General features: G+C 47.3%; 10 protein-coding genes across 10 annotated transcripts; 5 read left to right on the forward strand and 5 right to left on the reverse strand.

Annotated features, from left to right (window-relative positions):
• Nucleotide 1: 1 nt before the first annotated feature.
• Nucleotides 2-4290, reverse strand: PICMEDRAFT_54054 (hypothetical protein). The gene is made up of 3 exons (XM_019163173.1): nt 3184-4290; nt 990-1210; nt 2-878 (listed from the first exon to the last, which is right to left on the reverse strand). The coding sequence occupies exons 1-3, from the start codon at nt 4230-4232 to the stop codon at nt 58-60; spliced, it is 2091 nt and encodes a 696-aa protein (XP_019017208.1). The 5' UTR covers nt 4233-4290; the 3' UTR covers nt 2-57.
• A 370-nt stretch (nt 4291-4660) lies between these two features.
• Nucleotides 4661-5458, forward strand: PICMEDRAFT_35014 (hypothetical protein; the record flags this gene model as incomplete). The annotated part of the gene is made up of 1 exon (XM_019162916.1): nt 4661-5458. One exon carries the CDS (start codon nt 4661-4663, stop codon nt 5456-5458), a length of 798 nt encoding a protein of 265 aa, XP_019017209.1.
• Nucleotides 5459-5856: 398 nt separating this feature from the next.
• PICMEDRAFT_73571 (hypothetical protein) lies at nt 5857-7950 on the forward strand (the record flags this gene model as incomplete). Its single annotated transcript, XM_019164519.1, has 1 exon — nt 5857-7950. One exon carries the CDS (start codon nt 5857-5859, stop codon nt 7948-7950), a length of 2094 nt encoding a protein of 697 aa, XP_019017210.1.
• A 166-nt stretch (nt 7951-8116) lies between these two features.
• On the reverse strand, nt 8117-10000 carry PICMEDRAFT_34416 (hypothetical protein; the record flags this gene model as incomplete). Its single annotated transcript, XM_019162884.1, has 3 exons — nt 8117-8570; nt 8658-9105; nt 9343-10000. 3 exons carry the CDS (start codon nt 9998-10000, stop codon nt 8117-8119), a joined length of 1560 nt encoding a protein of 519 aa, XP_019017211.1.
• Nucleotides 10001-10109: 109 nt separating this feature from the next.
• On the reverse strand, nt 10110-14711 carry PICMEDRAFT_17324 (hypothetical protein). Its single transcript, XM_019161545.1, has one exon. The coding sequence runs from the start codon at nt 14668-14670 to the stop codon at nt 10180-10182; it is 4491 nt and encodes a 1496-aa protein (XP_019017212.1). The 5' UTR covers nt 14671-14711; the 3' UTR covers nt 10110-10179.
• A 538-nt stretch (nt 14712-15249) lies between these two features.
• On the forward strand, nt 15250-16416 carry PICMEDRAFT_35190 (hypothetical protein; the record flags this gene model as incomplete). Its single annotated transcript, XM_019162929.1, has 1 exon — nt 15250-16416. One exon carries the CDS (start codon nt 15250-15252, stop codon nt 16414-16416), a length of 1167 nt encoding a protein of 388 aa, XP_019017213.1.
• A 128-nt stretch (nt 16417-16544) lies between these two features.
• On the reverse strand, nt 16545-17108 carry PICMEDRAFT_20971 (hypothetical protein; the record flags this gene model as incomplete). Its single annotated transcript, XM_019162178.1, has 1 exon — nt 16545-17108. A coding segment is annotated over one exon (564 nt), but the record flags the coding sequence as incomplete, so codon positions are not given.
• Nucleotides 17109-17711: 603 nt separating this feature from the next.
• Nucleotides 17712-18638, forward strand: PICMEDRAFT_73576 (hypothetical protein; the record flags this gene model as incomplete). The annotated part of the gene is made up of 1 exon (XM_019164520.1): nt 17712-18638. The coding sequence occupies one exon, from the start codon at nt 17712-17714 to the stop codon at nt 18636-18638; it is 927 nt and encodes a 308-aa protein (XP_019017215.1).
• Nucleotides 18639-19007: 369 nt separating this feature from the next.
• PICMEDRAFT_73577 (hypothetical protein) lies at nt 19008-19790 on the forward strand (the record flags this gene model as incomplete). The annotated part of the gene is made up of 1 exon (XM_019164521.1): nt 19008-19790. The coding sequence occupies one exon, from the start codon at nt 19008-19010 to the stop codon at nt 19788-19790; it is 783 nt and encodes a 260-aa protein (XP_019017216.1).
• Nucleotides 19791-19894: 104 nt separating this feature from the next.
• On the reverse strand, nt 19895-21043 carry PICMEDRAFT_12539 (hypothetical protein; the record flags this gene model as incomplete). The annotated part of the gene is made up of 1 exon (XM_019159941.1): nt 19895-21043. The coding sequence occupies one exon, from the start codon at nt 21041-21043 to the stop codon at nt 19895-19897; it is 1149 nt and encodes a 382-aa protein (XP_019017217.1).
• Nucleotides 21044-21449: the final 406 nt, after the last annotated feature.

A 21449-nucleotide genomic window follows, 5' to 3' on the forward strand; every position in this document is an offset into this window, starting at 1 on the left:
TAGAAACTTTATTTTCTTTTTGATTAATTAATATACATTTATACATACAATCATACACTACTCTAAAACTGGCAAAAATTGACCGACTATCAACATCGGAATGTCAAACACATCTCTTTTGATAGTCCACACGCAACAACATCTTAGATAGTTGTCATCCTCTGCCTTCCGTAAATTACAATCAGTCACGTAAGTTGCATTCAAATCACCAAATGCAAACTCGCTGAAACTCCGAAAATAGTTGATTGTACTCTCATCATCCATCAACTCCACTATGTAAGTCCGTTTACTCAACAAACTCATTCGTGAATAGCCTGTCATCACAGCAAACTCGTTGGTTAAGGCAACAATTTCACCAGTACGCCTCCAAATGATTGTAGGCGAAGGAGACATTGAGATCAGGTTTTCATATTCCAGAAGAGTTCTTTGAAAACTTCTCTCTGTGAAAATCAAATCATTCTCATACAAACTCTTGGTGGCACTGATAAAACTAGGTCTATATTTGGCCATACATTTAGCAATTTCAAGCAACTGCCGTTTATTGAATCGTTTCTTCAAATACGCAATGAGAGCATGGTACGCTTTCGGGTATTGGTATGCCTTTACTATGCTGGTGAGATATATATCGTCCGGTTGTTTGATGACATGTCTCATGATCAAAGGTGATGTATAGTTTTCTGCTTGCTCAATATCATGAGGTACCTCCTTTGCCGTGTTTGGCATCTGTGAATGATCTGCGTTGTATACAAAGGAGTTCGGAGTTGTGTTGTTTGGATACGATGATATCATTGTGAGATCTTCAAGATTGATTACAATAAACGGCCTGGTATCGTCATCATCATCCGAGTCCGTTGGAGATATTCCCTTAACAAAAGCCTCTTCATTTTCTAGTTCCGGTGATGGAAGTCTGCTTGAACGTAAAGTTTTCAGCTTACTGCCGATGTTGTCATGCATTTCCATCCGTTTCTTTTTCCCCTCTGGAAACCCACCAGTTGGAGTCGGTGGGTTTGTGTTTAGCAAATCTGTTAGCTGGGTGTACTCTTCGTTGGCCATAGTCGACTCAAAATTCCGAATGGAGCTATTTGACGAGAGTACATCCTGTGTTGCAAATCTTGAATCTAAACTTTGGTTCAAGCTGTGGTTGGACGATAAGGGCAAACTTTCATGTGTGGGGGCATTCATATCCATTGTGTTTGCTCTTGTGGTACTGCTGACACTAAACTCTAATGGAGATCCGGGGGTTTCAGGATCGACTGTATGCGCTGGGTCTTGAATCATGCCTAAAATTCCATGATCTCGGGCAGAGGCCGACGCTTGGTTGGAAACGTTGCCCCGACTATTTATATCGGCAGTTTTGGAAGGTTGGTTTGAGTTAAGGTGAGAATGCATTTCCCTGTCGTTGGCGGACATAATATCCACACCCAAATTTAGAGGAACATTCCTAGGATCGATGTTAGCCGATTCAGAGCTTTGAGAAGGTCTAGGAAGCGTGTCGTCTTTGTCCTGTGCCTTTTTCAAAAAGCCGGTATCTGCTGAGTGATTCTGTAAAAGAGCTTGCATACCAGCAGAAGATAGACTAGGGAGCCCCATCATCGACAGGGTTTGGTTGGACCCACTATGGTTTTTCAAGTCCGGAGAGAACGATTGTACTGGTACTTTCAGATCAAACTGTGGAGTTCGGACCTCTCCCATCATTGAAGGAAACAATGGTGCTTTCAAGTCTGAGAAAGAGGGGAGCCTCAAGTCGGATAGCGAGGGATCGGTCTTCATGTTCTGAGATACTGTTCCGCTCGAGCTGGGGTTCATCTGCTGTAAGTTCATGCTGCTGAGGGAAACGTTGGCAAGATTCAGCAACGATATTGGAGGCGGCAAAAGGTTTGATGATGATGCTGGAGTCACAACACCCAGTCCAGCAAGATCGTTCGTGCTCTGCAGGTTCGACTCAATAAAGCTAGGTCGTTCATGGTTGGTAGCGTTTGTGTACTGTTGTGAGTTCAAATTTTGTTTTTGGAGAGAAGGGCATTGGGCATTGTTGCCTCCCCTTTCTCCTCCTCCTATCTCCTTCTCCTCTTTTCCACCGGCTTCTTCTTTGCCGAGTTCCTCTGGGGCACGTTCTTCAGCGGCGATCGTTTCCTTTGGTTCTCCGTTGTTCAGCTTCTGAGACTTTTTCCCCTTTGTTTTTCCCTGTTTCGTCTTCGGAGTCAAGAGGTCGTTTGTTTTGTTCTTTGGGGGTCTGCCACGTTTCTTGGGGACTTTGACGGCTTGTGCTTTTTCGGCTGTGCTGTGCTTTGCCGTGCTCAAAATCTCCGGGTTTGCTTTCCCGGAGACAGTGGCTCCTGTCTTTCCATCCGGCCCCGCAGCAATGGAACCGTTGCTGTGTTTCAGCAGCAGGTCTACTGGAGTGTTCCCTGCCGTCGTGGAGGCGGTGGCTGGGCTTGGCGAAAGTTCCGGCTTCAGTCTCGATGTGCCATCCTGACCTGCGGCCGTCGGTGCTGCGTCGGAAGGGAGCCTCGATTTCGGTATCCCTTTCTTCCTCCGGATGGCATCCGTGCACGAGTCTGCGTGTCCACGTTTGATGCAGTTCTTGCACGGTCTGGTGGTATCGCACTGCAGATGTTTCGAGTGGCAGAAGGAGCAGGCAACCCGAGTAGGCTTCCGGGACTGCTTCACGTCTATAGGCAACTTCTTGGTCATGGTGTCTTGCTTTCCTTGCCCCGCCTTCCGCCTTCGGAGCTCCTTGCACAATAGTTGAACTACTGGCTATCTGTCCGGCGACTTGGGGGTCACTGCAGACATACACCGGTGCAGCAACGGCCGATCCAGGAAACAAACAGATATGGAAAAGACACAATCGATCTTCCTCCCAGGTCCAGCAAGGCGGTGAGCGGTGTCGATAGGTCTGGGGAAAAAGAGGCACCCGGGGTGCTACGCGGGGCGCTGTGGGGGGAACGCGTAGCATGTCGGAGCGGTGTTTCGGGCCTGCCTTAAGGTTTTGATCTCGAGGGTTTGGTGGGGAAAGAGACGGCAGAAGAGCTGGCAGAAGAGGTAGCAGATCGGGGTGGGTAAGAGAAGGTCAAGCCAATTAGATGTAGAAAGATACAGAGGTGATATATAGGACTGAAAGGAGATATATAGGCCCTGGTGCAGGATTCTACGCGGAGACAACACGTCGCTTAAGCAGACTTGAAGACTTCGGTGAACTTGGCGTAGTCAGCCTTCTTGGAAGCTGGGGCCTTGGCGGAACCTAACTTCTTTTCAGAGAAGGCCTTGGCGTAAGGGTTCAATCTGTACAAGATTTGCTTGTTCTTGTATGGGTTCTTCTTCAAAGAAGCAGTCTTTTTGGACTGGGATGGACCAGCAGCCTTGACAACAGCCTTGATTTCGTCAGAGTTGATGATTCTGGTGACATCGGTGTTGGAGATGATGTTGGTTGGGAGGGAGGTGTAGACAGAGTCCAAGGCAGCAAAGGCGGATTCGGTCCAGATGATGAATCTACCCAAGTGGGCACCTGGAGCCAATTGCAACAAGCCGAGGGATCTGACGTTGGCGGTCTCGACACCTGGGACGTTTCTGAAGGCCTTGACAAGACCGTTGTCCTGGGCGTAGACAACCAAAGGACCTCTTCTCTGGGTGAATCTTCTGCCTCTCATCTTACCCTTACCGGCTCTCATCTTCTTGGACTTGATGACCTTGATGACGTCCTTGTGGGCGTTCAAAGCCTTCAAGGCGGCGATGGCGTCCTTGGTCTTCTCGACGGACTGCAAGTCATCCGAGACAACCAATGGGATTTCAGCAATCTTCTCGATTCTGTGGCCTCTGGCCAAGACAAGAGACTGGACGGCGGAGGCGGCCACAGCGGAAGCAGTTGCGTACTTCTTTTCGTTGTGGTTCACCTTGATGTGCCATCTTCTCCAGATCTTGGTTGGGGCGAACATTCTACCGCCTCTACACATGTTACCGAAGGCACCCTGACCCGATCTGTGGGTACCACCACCACCAACTCTTGGAATTCTGGCAACAGCTCTACCGGTACCCCAAGATTCAGCAGAGTGCTGCATGCCGGCGTTTTCTGCAACAGCGTAAGCCTGTCTCTTGTTCTTGTTCACCTTTGTGAACACAGAGTGCACCACATCTGGTCTGATTGGAGCCTTGAAGACGGCTGGAAGTGGCAAAGCGGTGGACGTGGTCTCACCCTTGATGGAAACGACGGAAACTTGTGGTCTGGTAGACATTTCGAATGTGCTTGTGTGTATGATTACAGCAGACTTTCCAACTTCCTACACACCTGTCTACACCACACACACTGCAAACCCAACACTTCCAACGAAGAAGAAGTAGGTCTTGGTGGCAACGACAGCCATCCAGCCTCCCCCATCCTCGTCTCGCTGTAGCCCCAAGTGAAAAAAAAAACTTTTCGCTTTCCGGGTTTTTTTTCGCTTTCAAGGACGCAAAAAGTGCGTCGCAAACAGAAGGCCGGGTAAGTGAGAAAAAGGGCCGGTGCACGGATTTTCGCGTTAAAAATTTTTCAGGCTCGTGGAGGGGGGCCAGAGGATGCTGAAAGAGCTGAGCATTGGGAAGATGATGAGGAAGAAGAGACAAAGAGCAGCAGAAAGGGAGGAGAGTGTGGTGCAGAAGAGACAGCAAAAGAAGGCAGTACAGTATGGCATCGACAAACTGGGCAGACGCAGAGGCGGAGCTGGCGCCTCCACAGGTGATCGACAACAACGACGGAACCAAAACGGTGATCTCGTACCGGTTCAACGACCAGAAGAAGAAGGTGAAGGTGACGCAGAAGATCAAGTTTGTGAAGACAATGGAGAAGGTGAACCCGCTGGTGGCGCAGCGGGCGCACTGGAAGCGGTTTGGGGTCGAGAAGGACAACAAGACGGTTGGGCCGGACTCCAAGACGACACAGATCACAGAGGAGGTGAAGCTGATATTGAGCACGACCTGGAAGGCGGACGAGGACCGGGAGCAGGAGCAGGCGAAGAACAAGCAGGTGAAGAGCACGTTCAAGTGCAGAGTTTGTGGCGGTACCGGCCACTACACCGTGAAGTGTCCGTACAGAGACACCTTTGGCTCCGACAAGATGTTCAACCCGTCCGGCGCTGCGGACGCCGACGCCAAGGCGGGCACGCCAGCACCAGGCTCGTCCAGATACGTGCCTCCTAACATGCGTGCGGGCGGCTCCGACCTGGGCGTCGGCGCCGAGGTGCCGGCCTTGAGAATCACCAACCTGAACGCCGCCATCGACAGGGACTCCTTGCAGATGATCGTGTCCAAGTTCGGCAACTACGACCGGGTGTCGATATTGAAGAACAGGGAGACTGGCGAGTCGCTCGGGGTTGCCTTCGTCAACATGACCACCCAGCGCGGCGCCGAGGCCGTCAAGGAGGCCCTCGACGGCAGAGGTTTGATGAACATGATCATCTCCGTCGACTGGGCCAGGCCTAAATAACCCTGCCGGCCACATCCCACAGAGACACCCGATATGTACACCTATATACTTCCTACATACGCCAACAATCCCCTCGTGATAGACTCTCTGGTCTCCGTCCCGGCCACCTCCCGCCTCCTCTCGACCCTGCTCCACCCCACTTCTTATCGAATGCGGTAAGCGATAAAAAGGACAATAAAAAATAAGGTGACAGGCAAGAAAAAGCCAGTCCGCCTGCAGATAGGCAGGCCGTGTGCTCAGCTCAGCTGCCACTTTTGTGGGGTTGATGAGGATGCCGGATTGAACTATACTTTTGCCTTCTACGATTTCTCCTGACTTTGCGGCCCTGTTTCTCCACTGTCTCGGCTCCTGCTGTCTCTCTCCGTTCCGCAGCTCAACCCCTTTGTACAGCAGTAACAATGGCAGAGCACACAAAAGTACCGGCATCCATGAAGGAGTTGACCCAGGTTGACCCCTGGTTAGAGCCTTTCGTCGAAGAGTTGGCCTACAGAAGCTCGCTAGCCAACCAGTGGATTGAGAAGTTCAACGCCAATGAGGGCGGCCTTTTGGCGTTTGCAGACTCGTACAAGACAATGGGGCTCCACGTTCAGAAGGACAACTCCATTGTGTACAATGAGTACGCCCCCAACGCAACGCACGCTTGCTTGATTGGCGACTTCAACAACTGGGCCCATGACGCCAATGTCATGACGAAGTCAGCCACAGGCCACTTCACGGTCACGGTGCCACCAAACGCCGACGGCTCCCCTGGAATCCCGCACAATTCACGGGTGAAGATCTTTCTCACGTTGCCCAACGGAGAAAAGATCGCAAGGTTGCCTGCGTACATACAAAGAGCCACACAGCCTCCGAAGGAGTACAACAACCCTTCGTACGAGGCCAGGTTCTGGAACCCGCCTCAGAAATACACCTTCCAGAACAAAAGACCCAAGTTGCCAGCGTCGTTGAAGATCTACGAGGCTCATGTCGGCATCTCCACTCCAGAGCCAAAGGTTGGCACCTACAACGAATTCACAGAAAACGTCTTGCCCATCATCAAGGACTTGGGCTACAACACCATCCAGTTGATGTCCGTCATGGAGCACGCCTACTACGCTTCCTTTGGCTACCAGATCACCTCCTTCTTTGCCATTAGTTCCAGGTTTGGTACTCCGGAGGATTTGAAACGTCTCATTGACACTGCTCACGGCATGGGTTTGAGAGTCCTGCTAGATGTTGTGCACTCTCATGCTTCCAAAAATGTGGAAGACGGTTTAAACATGTTTGACGGCACGGACTACTGCTATTTTCACTCCGGTGGCAAAGGTGTCCACGATCAATGGGACTCCAGACTATTCAACTATGGCCATTATGAAACCTTGAGATTCCTTTTGAGCAACTTGAAGTTTTACTTAGATGAATATGGTTTCGACGGCTTCAGATTCGACGGTGTCACTTCTATGTTGTATCTCCATCATGGTGTCGGAGCGGGATTCTCCGGTGACTATAACGAATATTTGAGCCCCTTTGCTCCCGTGGACAAGGAGGCATTGGCTTATATGATGATTGCAAACGATCTAGGCTCTCTTTATTCTGCCGCCAACGATTGTACTATCACAACGATTGCAGAAGATGTCTCGGGCTATCCAACATTGTGCCGTCCTCGTGAGCACGGTGGTGTCGGTTTCGACTACAGACTTGCGATGTCTATCCCAGATATGTGGATCAAAATCTTAAAGCATAAGAAAGATGAAGAATGGGACATGGGCGACATCACTCACACCTTGAGTAACCGTCGTTATCGTGAGAAGTGCGTGGCATACTGTGAATCCCATGATCAAGCGTTAGTGGGTGACAAGACTCTTGCCTTTTGGTTGATGGACGCTGAAATGTATACACACATGTCTGTGCTGTCGCCTTTAACTCAAGTTATTGATCGGGGTATTCAATTGCATAAGATGATCAGACTAATCACTCAATCCATGGGCGGAGAAGCCTATTTGAACTTTGAAGGTAATGAATTTGGACATCCTGAATGGTTGGATTTCCCAAGAATAGGTAACGGTGAGTCGTATCATTATGCAAGAAGACAGTTCAATTTGATAAAGGACGACCTGCTTCGCTACCAGTTTTTGTACCAGTTTGATAAGGCAATGAACGAGACTGAAACAAGGTTCCCTTGGCTCAATACTGAGCCTGCCTATATTTCGTTGAAGAATGAAAGCGATAAAGTCGTCGTTTATGAAAGGGCAAACAAACTTTTCCTTTTCAATTTTCATCCTACAAACAGTTACGTCAGTTATCGTGTTGGCGTAGAGACACCAGGCACTTACAAAATTGTTCTTAATACTGATAGAATTGAATATGGTGGTCATGGTTTAATTGATGAAGGGAAGAGTACTTTTTTTACTACTGACCTATCGTGGAATGGTAGGAGAAATTTTGTTGAAGTCTATTTGCCTGCTAGAACAGGTTTAGTTTTGGCATTAGAAAGTGATATCGCTAGAGCCTAGTATGATTAGTCCAAGCATCTCTCTAAAGGTTTCTCACATTTTGTTTCTTGATCAACGTAAAGTTTGTTATTCATTTCTTGTAGTAGCGTATATAGTTCTGATAGTATTAATGATATCTATAAAAATTGCAAAGGATAATTTGGTGAGGTGGAGTAAACTGCCACGATCATGTTATGTTCAGTCTTCTCTTGAACGAATTCATTGTAGTAGGATCGGCAAATATGTCGATGCATGTTTCCAAAAACTTCTCTTGGGCAACAATCATCGAGCTCTTGATATATAGAAAAGATTCCTTGCAGGCTAAAACGTTAGCTGCAGGAGTATCGGCAAATAGCTTGGAAAGACGCTCCACCTTATCCGAAAGCTGCCACTGTGCAGCCTCAACTAATTGTTTTCCTCGACATTTAGGAACATAAAAAAGGAACGCATATGACCATTTGAGTATCTGTCGACATTCTAGTAAAGCAGTGACACACTCCTTGTAAAAAACAGTTTCAATCCATGACACCCCCGCCTTTATTTGTAGCTCTCTAATCCTGCTTTCGAATTTCTCTAAAATTTCTCTATCTTTATCGTGTGAAATTCTTTGATTGTTGAAGTGATCGAAATAAAACATGTACCTCTCTAAGCTGGCTCTAACACTGTCACCATCAAGACTGTCGTTTCCTTTATATTGATCGCATCTGTAACTGTTTGTGTGTGAAGACCAATCACCTAAACAAAGCCAACAAAATTGATAATTACAAGCTGTGCAGGTAAGGTGATTACATCCTCCGTTTTTCTCAATAATCGCATGACACTTTGGACAATCTTTCGTATTTGACTGGATCCAGTTAAGGGTTTCGGAATCATCTTCACATTTTTGTTTCCATTTCTCAACAACTTTGCACGGACACGGAGCATGGGAAACTTCCATACAAGCAAAACAGAATTGGTGCTTTCTACCACACCTCACCAGTGGTATAAGCAAGAAACTGATTTGCTCTTCAATGCTTGCGATATTGTCTGAATCAAAACCTAAGAATTCAACCACGCTCTCGCAATCAGGGTACGGACAATGTTTGAATCTCTTCACTTGTGTCATACAATACTGGTTGCTAACATTATACCAGTATTTGGATAATATCGTCCTATTTCTCTTGGAATCCATTTCTTCTCTTTCCCTTTTTAGCATTGCCTTGTGAAAGTCATACACGATGTCATTAATGCTAGTTACCTCTCGATCTTTTTCTTCTTTATCATCATCAAACTGATCAATGACATTTCCATCTGAGTCGAGCTGCTCGTCATCCGAAGATAGATTATACAGCTGTTTTATTTCATCTTCCGAAATAAGCTTGGCTTGATGTAATTTCTCCTTGGGCTGTTTAATAGATTTTTCCATAAAATCACTCAAAATACCCAACTCTAGGGTGGTTATTTTCAGCGTGCATTTGGGATCCGAGAAGGGGCAGTCAATAACAACTTGTGATCCTTCATTTTTGGTTTGAATATAGTGGCTGTAACATTCTGTACAAAATTTATGCTTGCAGCCGAAAAGTGAAAAAAAAGTCATTGGCTCCGAAGGCTCGGGCGAACAACAGCATATACTGCAGATGACTTCTTCTCCGGTCTCTTTCGTCAGTAAGCAACTCAAATCTTTCGGATAAGCCTTGTCATAAACACCATGTTGAAGCAAGAGTTTTCTCTGCTCATCGCAATTCACATAGTCGTCTAGCAATTTGTGTTCATTCCATCCATATGTCAATAGCAGTACAAGACACTTCCCATTATCTAGTTGCAATAAATCACTCAGCTCTTTGACTTTTTGTTCTATGTACTTTTGTATTTCATCAATACACAGTGCTTGATATTTCATTCTATGTGTGGGTATACCGCTGGACGTAGTGGAAGTAGGGAAAGAAAACATCACTTTTGCGTGCGTGTCTTCATGATCCAATTCATTCAGTGAATTGTCATCTCCGTAATCCACGTCACTGAACTCTAGAGACGACGCTTCGTCAGAGTCATCGTACCCATATGAGCCTTCATGCTCCTCCGAATCCGACATGCTGTGAATTGAAGCTTTTGGGTTATTGCCCTTTCGATCACTAACGTTATGCTCAAAGTGATCGGAAGTCGAACTGTTGAAGTCTAGCGAATCCATGTTATCAATGCTGATTTTTTTGCTGGTGATCGATCTTCTCGCCTCGCTAATGTTTCAGTAATACTTACTATACGCTTACATATCTATCTGTATATGTTGATTGCCCCTGATTGATCTCCACAGACCACCATTTTGTAGGGCACTTGAAGGTAGGTAAGAGAGCTGATACTTTCACAGGGGGCCTTGCTGACAACTTTGGGGCCATTCCCGATTCTGTTGGAGGCTGTAGTGTCTTTGTTCTTCGCTGAGATGTATCTCTCGTGCACAAAAGTCAACATTGAGTTCACCTGTGTTTCGGAGTAAACAGGATAATCACCGACATGTCCATCCTTACCTCGAACGTCAACAACCACCCGTGAATCCTCAAAGTTGCTGAGATCCCACTCAATTATTTTTCTGTTGTGCTGAGCAGCTAGTATTTTTCCTTGTTTGGAGCTGTTGTCGAAAGAGCTATACGCCACACTGGTACATCCATTGTCACTTTCGACATGTTTCTTGTTGATGTATAAATCTAGGATACTGTCTTCAATTTCGTCATTAACTTCGCACACACTGTAGAGCTCAATGGTAGAAAAAGATTTTTTACTACTCGAGCACAGTACGATTCTCGGCTGGGCTCTTTCGACATCCCAGATAATAACATCAGAATCCCCTGTCCCTCCAACAAAACACACAAACTTTTCGTTGTTCTTAGAGCTCGACAAAACATTACTAACTTCAACCATTTTTGTAATTCCATATGAGCTGTGCTTGAACTTTGTAGATTTCACGCAGAGCCCAGCTTCCAAATCCCATAAATCAATAACACCTTTGTTCGTTCCAGCCACAGCCCACGTCTGCATCCCATCAACATAAAGTGACTGAATACTTCCGTGTACTATGTTGTTTTGCAAATTATAAACTTCCTTCATGTTGCGTATATCCACTCCGATTATTTTTGAGGTTGGCGTAACCATGAATAGATAAGGTTTATTTCTGATTAAGCTGAAGCGGAGGTTGCTTGCATACTGGTCATCAGATCCCACTTTGTAATGCTTGAGAAGTGTGATGGATGTTGTAGGGTAAACTTTAAGCTTGAAATTCTCTAAGGTGCTGACAAAGTCAACCCTAAAAATATCTACCGAGCCATCTTCTTTGGATACTGCAAAACAGTGGCGATCTTTCATCATGCATATGGATTTTATCGGTGACCCTAGGTTAACAGACAAGCACGGTTCTCCGGTGACATCAATTTCTAGCCTTTTCGACTCCCAAATTTTCAAAACACCCAAGATATCACCAGATATAAAGTATTCATGGTCTGGGGCAACTATGAGATCAATTATAGAGGCTTTATGGTCTATCAACCTGGAAACTAGAACACATGTTTTGTTGGTTCCCTCTACAGGTTCGCTAACTCCAATGCTTGTAGTGTCAACTAGTTGACCAAACTCATGATAATCTTGTAAATCTGGCTCAAACACAAGGCTGCGCAAAAACTTTAGAATGAAAGGGTTCCTACCTGGATAGCTGTAAGATATATCAGTAGTTAACTTTTTCAGCTGCATACTCTCATCATAAACATTAGCATCTCCAAAATCTTCAAATAAAGGATTTTCTCTCTTTAAAAAGTTATTAGACGACTCACCAAACGCCATTTTGTCACTGGTTGTGACGACTGGTTTAGGGGTTTGCAAATTTCTCAAGATGAGTGGACCTCCTCTTTCTTTAGTACCATTATTGTTAGACGAAAGTGAGAGATTTCTATTATTTTCTGCTGGATTAGATATTATGTAGTCCTCTGTTCTATCGTTCGCCTCGTACCTATGAATCACATCAATGAACACACTTCTAGGAATCAATCTAGTAACGTCGGCACCTATCTTGCACTTCGAAGCTCTCAGAGATAACCTTGAAACTTTGTAAATATAGGATCTCAGTGATGCAATTTTCCACAACTCATTACTTTTAAGCCCCAGACCTTTCAACTTTTCTATTTTTTCTGCATCGGAACTACTTAATGGAACTTCGAAGTTGGCCACAAAATCATCTGCGTTGCCTCGTCCTCCATTGCTTGAGGAAGTGCTCCCGTTTAATGCCCTTTTCTTAGAGAAAATTAATTTTGCATTTCCAAACATATCAATATTCTTTGATCCATTTTCAATCGACAATCTTTGCCAGAAAAGTGAATCTTGAGTAGATAAGCTCCAAAGAACAAGACTGTTGAAAACTGCCCTTGGCAAGGGAGTATGAGCTGCTATATACAAGTTTTCCCAAACAAAACTTGTGACTTCATGTTGAAAGAAGGGTCTAATCAAAGGATATAGCATGCAATAGAAGTCCGACATAGAAAGTTGCTTTCCAATAACAATTATCAAGTTCAACACAGACTGACGGATCAAACCATTAGGATGTAAAATTAAAACGACAGAAAGGTTAACAAGGTCCCAAAAGCATTCTTTTCTTACCAATCCTAAGTTAATCAATTCGGTCAAGACTTTCAATAAAGTGATAACAATGGTCTCTTCGGGTCCATATAAGGCTTGCACCAATAATGGCAAAATGTATTGCTCTAAACTTGTGACCCCGACAAAGATAGATAATGGAACAATGCTTGATACAAAGGCAAGCTTGATTTGGGGATTTTTATCGTTCAGATAGGTGATCAGATGACTCAATATGACATCATTGGTTTTATCTTTCCCAAAGAAAGAACAGAGAGGGCGAATATTTCTCATTAAAGCAATTCTCACATAAATATTACTGTCAGTCAAAATCTGTATGGTCAAATGCTCAAAATTTTGAACGATCTCTGCGTATTCGAACTCGTTCCTATCTCTATCATTGAATATTATGCTATCAATATCTGGGTCACGATAAGTGCCTACCCTATTTTTGAGTAAAACAGATAACTCGTAGAATTTTTTTGATGTCATGGCTAAATATGGTAAACAGCATGCAAAAACCATTCTAACGTAAGAGCCTCTTATAACGTCAGGACTTTTAGAGGAGGTTTGTGGCTGTGATCTATCCTCAAATTTTGAAGGGCTAGCTATCATGTTCAAAGATTTTTGTTTGATTGCCATATACGACCTTTTTAGAAATAATTGTAGTTTGGGTACAATATATTCAGTAAAAACGTGAACATTTATTGGGGTAATGGTATCAATCATCATCAAAAGTTGGGTCATACAGCAAAGTGCAGAGATCTGAACACTTTCGCTGGGATCATCGAGCATGTTTATTAAGTATGGTAAACATCTATCAAACTTAGCTTCGTCGTGTAATTGCTCACCAAATGCCAAAATCAAATCACAAGCCTTAATTCTGTATGATGAGTGGGTCGTATTTCGTACATTATGGCATAGAATGGAGAGGAGTATCAAAGAGGAGCAATCGTTGACAGATTCGTCCTTGAATATTGCAGCAGTATTTTGTGGTATATGTTTGTTCATTCCCGGTAAATTCAATTCAACTGGTATTAAGCTTGCTTCGTTTCTCTTCTGTGTATTGTTTTCGTCAGCCTCTATAATGTTGCGCTTAAAACCCAAGTAGAGAGAGATTTTATCAAAATCTTGGTACAATCGGTCGATTCGATAATCACATATTTGGAACTGTGAAGATGGGTCGGTTGATGTAGGTGAATAAGTGGAGAGGTTCTTTACGTAAGAGTACAGGAAATTGTAAAAGAAATCAGGAAACAGTAGCTTTCTAAAGTTGACTAAATATTGCTTTGCAGATAACCTTTCCTTTGGATCTAAGCTTATCATACTACGGATCAACTTTCTAATATTTGAGTCTTCAATTGCATCCAAGTTTGGAATATATTCTTTCTTCTTATATCGAAACATTTGGGGGAGAGAAAAAATGGGTAGACCATCACTGTACAGCTCGGCAATAACACATCCAAGTGAAAAAATGTCAACTTCAGGTCTCAATTTAAAGTTTTCCGGGTTCTTCGAAAGCTCGTCAATTTCTGCTTGGCTCTTAAATCTCTCGGGTGCAACATAACAGGAGTGCCTTTGGATGGTATCGAAATAAAATGAGAATTGAGATTGATTCTGGTCCGGTAGGTAAACTGGCTTGAATAGTCCAATATCAGACAACAAAATCCAATTCCAGGAGGTGAGCAACACGTTTTCAGTCTTCAAGTCACCATGGCAGATTCCATTTTCATGCATCTTTGATAAGGTCACCAATAGCTGATACACAATCCATTTTTTCTCAACGCTTTCAAAAAAAGGACGTATAGAAAGTCTATCATATAGATTGTACCGCACATAAGGTCGTACTAGATATGTGGCACGCTCTGAATCTATCAACGTGTCGAACGGAAGAGTGTTGGGTATATCGTGGAGTTGTGATTTTAGTTCGTTCAGCCTATCTAGGTAAACGTGCATGTCTATTTCTGTCTCGGGTGGTTTGATAAGTAATTTCACCACCACATATCCACTTGGAGATAAGCATTGTATGGTTTTCAAGAATCTCGAAGTTCCTAACGGCTTCGAATACTGCAATGACGGTAAGAAGTCGATGTATGCGGATATAGCAATTGTATGCGCTGTGGGGGATATGGAAGAAAAATCAAAGTTCATAATCTTTTGGAGAACTTCTTGTATAGAAGCAGCCTTCTGGTATGTACGGTTCGATGGTACTGCCCGTTCTCAAGCAAGTGACTGCTATTATCCAACTCGATTACGGCTTGTTCATTTCGCAGATTCGTAATGAAGCTGATGCGATTGCGTTTCTGACGCAGGGCGAGTTACCGGATTCGGCAGCGTGCTCAAGACATGAAAGTTGATGCTGGAACTTCCCAGTGCGGTAACTTAAATGTTATCGAGAGGCACACTTGCCCATTTGAGGCTGGTGGAGTGTTGTTTCGTGGATGTTAATGTAGCAAAAAAAGTTAAGGATACTTTCTGCAAGCGACATTGCTTATCCCCTTCAGAAGGACTGAAACCATCTAGTGTCCGAGAATCGGCGTTTCGAAAGATAGCCTAACATTGCTTTGCTCCTGACATCGATTAATATAATCGAGAAAACTTTGCTTCAATATGACTATAAACGAGTTGTTCTCAAAGGATGGATTTGGCGTACACAAGTTTTACAATCCAAAGGCATCACTGTATGGCTACAACGACGGAGATATAGGTGTGGGCCCTGGAGGAGCGAATATGGGAACAGGGAAAGCAAACGACTATTATACTTCGAACGCTTGTGACAGCATTGGGGACAACCGTGTTGTGTATGAAAAAGCCAGCTTTTTGATTGACTCCCGATACAAGGTCCTACAGGTTCTTGGTAAAGGATCATATGGAACTGTTTGTTCTGCTATAGATTTGAAGACAAAGGACAAATCCTCTTTGGCGATTAAAAAAGTTTGCAATATATTCAACAAAGAAGTGCTTCTAAAGCGGGCCATCCGAGAGTTGAAGCTTATGGAGTTTTTCAAAGGTCACAAAAATATAATAGGGTTGGTTGATTTGGACATTGTGTACATGAAACCATATGATGGGTTGTATTGTTTCCAAGAATTGATTGATTACGATTTGGCAAAAGTGATTCATAGTTCAGTCCAGTTTTCTGAGTTCCACATCAAATCATTTTTTTACCAGATATGTTGTGGTGTCAAGTATATCCATTCAGCTGATGTGATTCATCGTGATTTGAAGCCCGGCAACATATTGGTTACATCCCAGGGGTGCCTCAAGATTTGTGATTTTGGGTTGGCTCGAGGCATCAATGAGAAGTACATGAATCGGAATCATCGGTCGAGCAACATTACCAACTATGTTGCCACTAGATGGTATAGGGCACCTGATTTAATTTTGACGAGGAAACCGTATGGTAAAGCCGTGGACATCTGGGCTGTTGGATGCATATTGGCTGAATTGTACGGTAGAAGACCGATATTCATTGGTGACGATCAAATGCAGCAGATCAACGAGATTTGCAAGGTGATTGGCACTCCTTCGAAGGAAATCATTTTCGGGTACGGATCAACCATAGCATGGGAGATCTTCTCCGATCCGAAGCCAAGGTATCAGAAGAAAAACTGGAGTGATATATATCCTCACTCCAACGCCAAGGCACAGGACTTGTTGGATGGCATGATATGCTGGGATGTTGCAAAACGTTTTGACATTGACCGGATTTTGAGACACCCTTATTTGGAGGATATTCGAAATAAGGACGACGAGGTTGAGATGGACCAGACTTTCAACTTTAGCTTTGAGTGGAAGGTGAGAACGCTCAACGATATGAAACTGCTTTTGCGGGACGAGGTCGAGAACTTCAAGGCGAAAAAGCACAGATATGACAACAAGTTCGAAAGTCTATAATCCGGGAGGCATAATCGGAGCAGTGGTGTGGGCATTATTATACATTGGAGGTGGATAGATAGATGTATAGTCGATGGATACATACCGAAAGTTTTCTCGTAACAAGCAACCGCTTCCTTCATTTATGCGTACTCATACGTTGCGCTCATGCCGGCGTCTGGCACGAAAGAAAGGTTCAATTGCTGGAACATGTCTGAGCTGCGATGAAAGTACAGGCCGGTGATGTTCCCTGACACCTGGTTCAAGCTGAGGTAGTAGAACCCGGCAAACGAGGCACCCTTGACGCCGCTGATGTTGAAGTCCGGGTAGAGGAACAGCTCTTTCCAGCGCATGAAGAGATACTCATTCTGGAGAGCCCTGTGCTGGTAGTAATCGGCGTTTTCGGCGTCGTTCGAAATGTCAATGTCTAGTTTGCGCCACGGCGTGAAGCGGGCCCAGTGCTGGATGTCGTTACGCAGGGAAGTCTCCCACGAGGCGTGTCTCGTCTCGAAGGAGAAGTGGGGGCCCACCACTTCGCCCTTGAAGAACGTCACCATGAGCGGATGGGCGTCCGTGAGGTTGTGGATCGTGAGGAATCCCGACAGCGTCGACGAGTTCAGGTCCACCTCGAGGAGCTTCACCTGCACCTCGTACCGCTGCCGGCCCGACTCCTGGTAGCCCGAGAACGTCGCCCCCGGCTTAAGGATTGACGTGTGTTTCGACTGCGGCGGTGCTGCAGGCTGCGGCACCGGTGGTGCTGCCGTTCTCTCCCTGTCTTTCCTTCGGCTCTGCTGATCCACCTTCGCCGTATCCCTCTCCCGTCTCTCCGTCGTCTTCTTCTCGTCTTTTACAACGAAGTCTTTAACCGTTTCTTTTCCTGTTTCTTTTCCTGTCTCTCTTCCACCCGCCGTCACTGGCTGCGCTGCAGCACCGTTTTTCGTGCAGCCTGTCGTCTGCAAACACTCCTGTTGCTGTATCGGATGCATCGCTGCCCTCTGGCGTCTCCTTAACGGCCTTGCCTGCGGCTTTGGATCCTGCAACCTTCCATCTCCGTCGCCACAAGCCGTCTTGGCGCCCCGTCCTTTCTTATCGGCTGTCCTCCGGCCTCGAAACCTGGTCCCGCGGCTGACTCCGGTGATCTGACTCCGGCGCGGCGGGCAGCCGTTGCCGCTGACTCTGTTCGAGGAGGAGGAGGAGGAGGAAACAGGTGAAGTTGACGACGGAGCGTGAAGAAGAAGAAGACAAAGACGATGAAAAGTACGGAGAGAAAACTAGAAGAAGATGCAATAGCCAGACAGAGGAGATAGGCGAAAACAATGACGCAAGAATCAGAGATTTCGTTGCTTCTAGACGAACCGGCGCCAGCCTCGAAGCTGCAAGCAGCCAAGGACATCTTTGCAGGCACGGTCGGAGGAGTTGCTCAGGTGCTGGTGGGCCAGCCGTTCGACACGACGAAGGTCCGGATCCAGTCTTCGCCGACGCCGGGGACGTCGCCGATCGAGGTAATCCGGTCGTTGCTCAAGAACGAGGGTCCGCTGGCGTTCTACAAGGGCACGCTGTTGCCGTTAGTCGGGATCGGGGCGTGTGTGTCGATTCAGTTCAGTGTGAACGAGTCGATGAAGCGGTTCTTCACGTACGTGAACGACGGGCCGAACCGGATGAACTCGCTGCAGTTCCTGATTGCCGGCGGGGCGGGCGGCTTTGCCAACGGGTTCTTGGCGAGTCCGATCGAACACGTCCGGATCAGGCTCCAGGTGCAGACGGGGAGCAGTGCCGGCGGTGCTGGCGTGTACAAGGGTCCCATCGACGTGCTGAGGCACATCTACTCGGCCGGCGGCACGGCGGCGATATTCCGGGGCCTTGTTCCGACGCTCATGCGGGAGTCGATCGGTATCGGCGTCTACTTCATGACGTTCGAGGCCCTCGTGCAGAACACGATGCACAAGCACAGCATTGCCCGGCAGCAGGTCGAGTCCTGGAAGTTGTGTCTCTTTGGCGGCCTCGCCGGATACTCCATGTGGATCACGGTGTACCCTGTCGACGTCATCAAAAGCAAGCTGCAGACAGACACGCTCGGCGCCTGGAAGTACAGAAACAGTCTCCACGTCGTCAGAAGCATCCTGGCTTCTCCGCTGGGCTGGAGGGGCTTCTTTGTCGGCTTCACCCCGACGATCCTCAGAGCTGCGCCGGCCAACGCAGCCACCTTCATGGCTTTCGAGTGGACCATGCGTCTCATCAACTAATTACTCTTTTACCTACCTTACTATTCCACCTACATAGACCACCACCACCGTAACATCCACTACCACATCGTCAACTCCAATCCAGGCCTCTCCGTTTGTCCCTCCACTGGTCTTCCCCTCGAAGACCGGGTTTATCTACGATGTAGCAACCCCGAACCGTTTTCTGCTGAGTCACCTCGCTGCCGCGGGCAGAGCGATTACGCTGCAGCGGCCGGCAGAGGACAGATAGATGGATGGACAGATGGAAAGATGGAGGGTCTGTGTGGGGGGAAAAGCATTAGGGGGTACATGCACAGAAGACTTGCTGCTTTTGCAAGACCAGTCGTTGGAAGAGCAATTGCACAGCAGACACAGAAAGGCACTGCGAGAATGAACTTCCTCAAGCCGGAAAGCGTGTACAACTTGTCCAACATCCGTGAAGACTTGATTCGGATGGAGGACACAATCATCTTCAACCTGATCGAGCGGTCAGATTTCCCCTGTATGCCTTCGATCTACGAGAAGAACTCTGCGCAAATTAAGATCCCGGACTTCGACGGGTCGTTTCTTGACTGGCTTTTCCAACAGCACGAGACGGTCGAATCGCAGGTGAGAAGATACCAGTCGCCTGACCAGTACCCGTTCTACCCGCAGGTGGTGAAGAAGTCGTTTTTGCCAGCGATCGAGTACCCGAAGCTTCTTGCGGAGTACTTCCGGGAGGTGAACGTGAATGGCGAGATCATGGACGTGTACATTAACAAGATGATCCCACGTGTGGCCAAGGACGTCGGAGACGAGTGTGAGAACTTTGGCTCGACAGCGCTGGTGGACATATTCACGTTGCAGAGCATCAGCAGGCGGATCCACTTTGGGATGTTTGTGGCGGAGGCGAAGTTCCAGGCGGACCGGGAGAAGTACACGGCGCTGATCGAGCGCAGGGACGTCGACGGCATCATGGCGAACATCACGAACTCGGCCGTCGAGGAGAACATTTTGAAGCGGTTGATGGAGAAGGCCAAGGCGTACGGGACGGACCCCACTGCGGGGAACCAGGGCACGAGCAAGGTGCACCCGGAGGCCGTCGTGGGCATCTACAAGGACTGGGTGATCCCGCTGACCAAGAAGGTCGAGGTCGAGTACTTACTGAGAAGACTCGAAGATAAAGACTTTTGAGTGGCCTTGGTCTGTTGAATTAAATAATACAGTAAACAAACAAACACGCATTTACACTCTTTTTACCCTATATGATAACCCCCATGTCGATACCGGTCCAGGACCTAGTCCTTCCTGGCCTCGTAGTCATACCGTCTCAGCTTGGTGTTCTCCTCGGAGTTCTCTATTATGCCGCGTTTGTAAAGATGGTCCAGCACCTCCTTCACGTCTGCCAAGCTGAACGCCATCGTGAGCTTGCGCCACCAAAGAAACCGGTTGATTCTGTCCTCCTTCGTGTCGCCCAACCCGTAGTTGGTGTATGCGTGGAACAAATCGTCTTCGGACTTCTCGTGGACGTTGACGCTGCTTGCAGACAGGCTCTCGTTGTAGTGTTCTCCAATGACATCGTCGTAGAGATAGAGGTGGGTGAGCTGCAACGCGCCGTAGACGGCGATCGTGAGCACGAAGCTCAAAAAGATCGTCTTCTTGTTCTTGAGAAGCTCCTCCTTCATGTCGCCTGTCTTCGACGACGACCACGACTGGTCGTTGTGGAACCCGTACGCAGACCCGTAGCCGTACCTGTACCGGTCTTCCCACGTGCCCGTCTCGTACGAGGTGAAGTTGGACCGGTAGAAGTTGCTGCCCGAGAAGTTCCTGTACTCCGAGCTCGAGGGGCTGTACATGTTTGCGTTCGTGCGGAGATTCGAGAAGTCGTTCCAGCCGACGTTGTAGCGGTCGTAGTTGGCCTTGGCGATCGGGTTCTTGAGAAGGTTGTATGCGGACAACACCCTTTTGAACCGGGCCTCCTTTGTTTCGTCCGTCAGCGCCGGGCTTTGCCTGCCCCTCTCCAACGGGTACCCGTGTGCCGAACTCGAGTCCGGGTGGTAGATCTTCGCCAACTGGAAGAACCGTTTCTTCAAGTCAGCCCCCGAAACGCTGTTTTTATCCGACGAGGCGATGTTGAGCACCTCGTAGGGCGTGGCCGTCGGAGACTGCGGGTACGCGTGTATCAGCTTGAGGATCTTGTGATCCAGTTCTGTGTTCCCCGTGTCCTTCTGCCCCTCCTTTGTGTTTCGCCGACTGCCGGCATCATCGTCGCCATCCACACCGCCCACCGTGGCATAAGTCCGTCTGCACACCCTCTGCTGCCCCAGCCCCTTGCTGCTCGTGTGCACCAACCGCTGCACTGCCAGAGATAACGCCTGATCCCCGATCCCAAGACAGCCGCCACGGCAACAAAGCTGCTGTTTCAAAAACTGCATTCCGGATGCCATGTGCTGTGTGTTCGATAGCTCCACGCTTCACCACCTACTCTGTGTATCTAGAACACCATCAAAAAGAGGGCTCATGAACAAGGAGAAATAGATGAGCCAGGCCAAGGACACCGCTGCCAGTCGGCTCAGGTATTATCGGGGTTTATTTCTGGTCAAACCCCTCCCCGGTCCCCGGCCCAAGGGCGCCGACGCGCCCATCGACGCGTCGGCGCTTTTTCCCCACATTCTTTGGCGGCCGGCGGCTGTCCGCATCTCCGGCATCGGCGACGACCCCGGGGGTTTTTTCATGTTACGTAAGCGCCCGGGGTGATAAAGCGGCTGAGAAGACGCGTTTGCCGCCCGGGTGGTGAAAAAGATGAGTCTTCATTTGGAAAGAGGAGGCCAGCAGAGGAGGGAGATAGAAAGA

This window comes from Pichia membranifaciens (assembly GCF_001661235.1).
Source record: "Pichia membranifaciens NRRL Y-2026 unplaced genomic scaffold PICMEscaffold_4, whole genome shotgun sequence".
Classification (NCBI taxonomy): domain Eukaryota; kingdom Fungi; phylum Ascomycota; class Pichiomycetes; order Pichiales; family Pichiaceae; genus Pichia; species Pichia membranifaciens.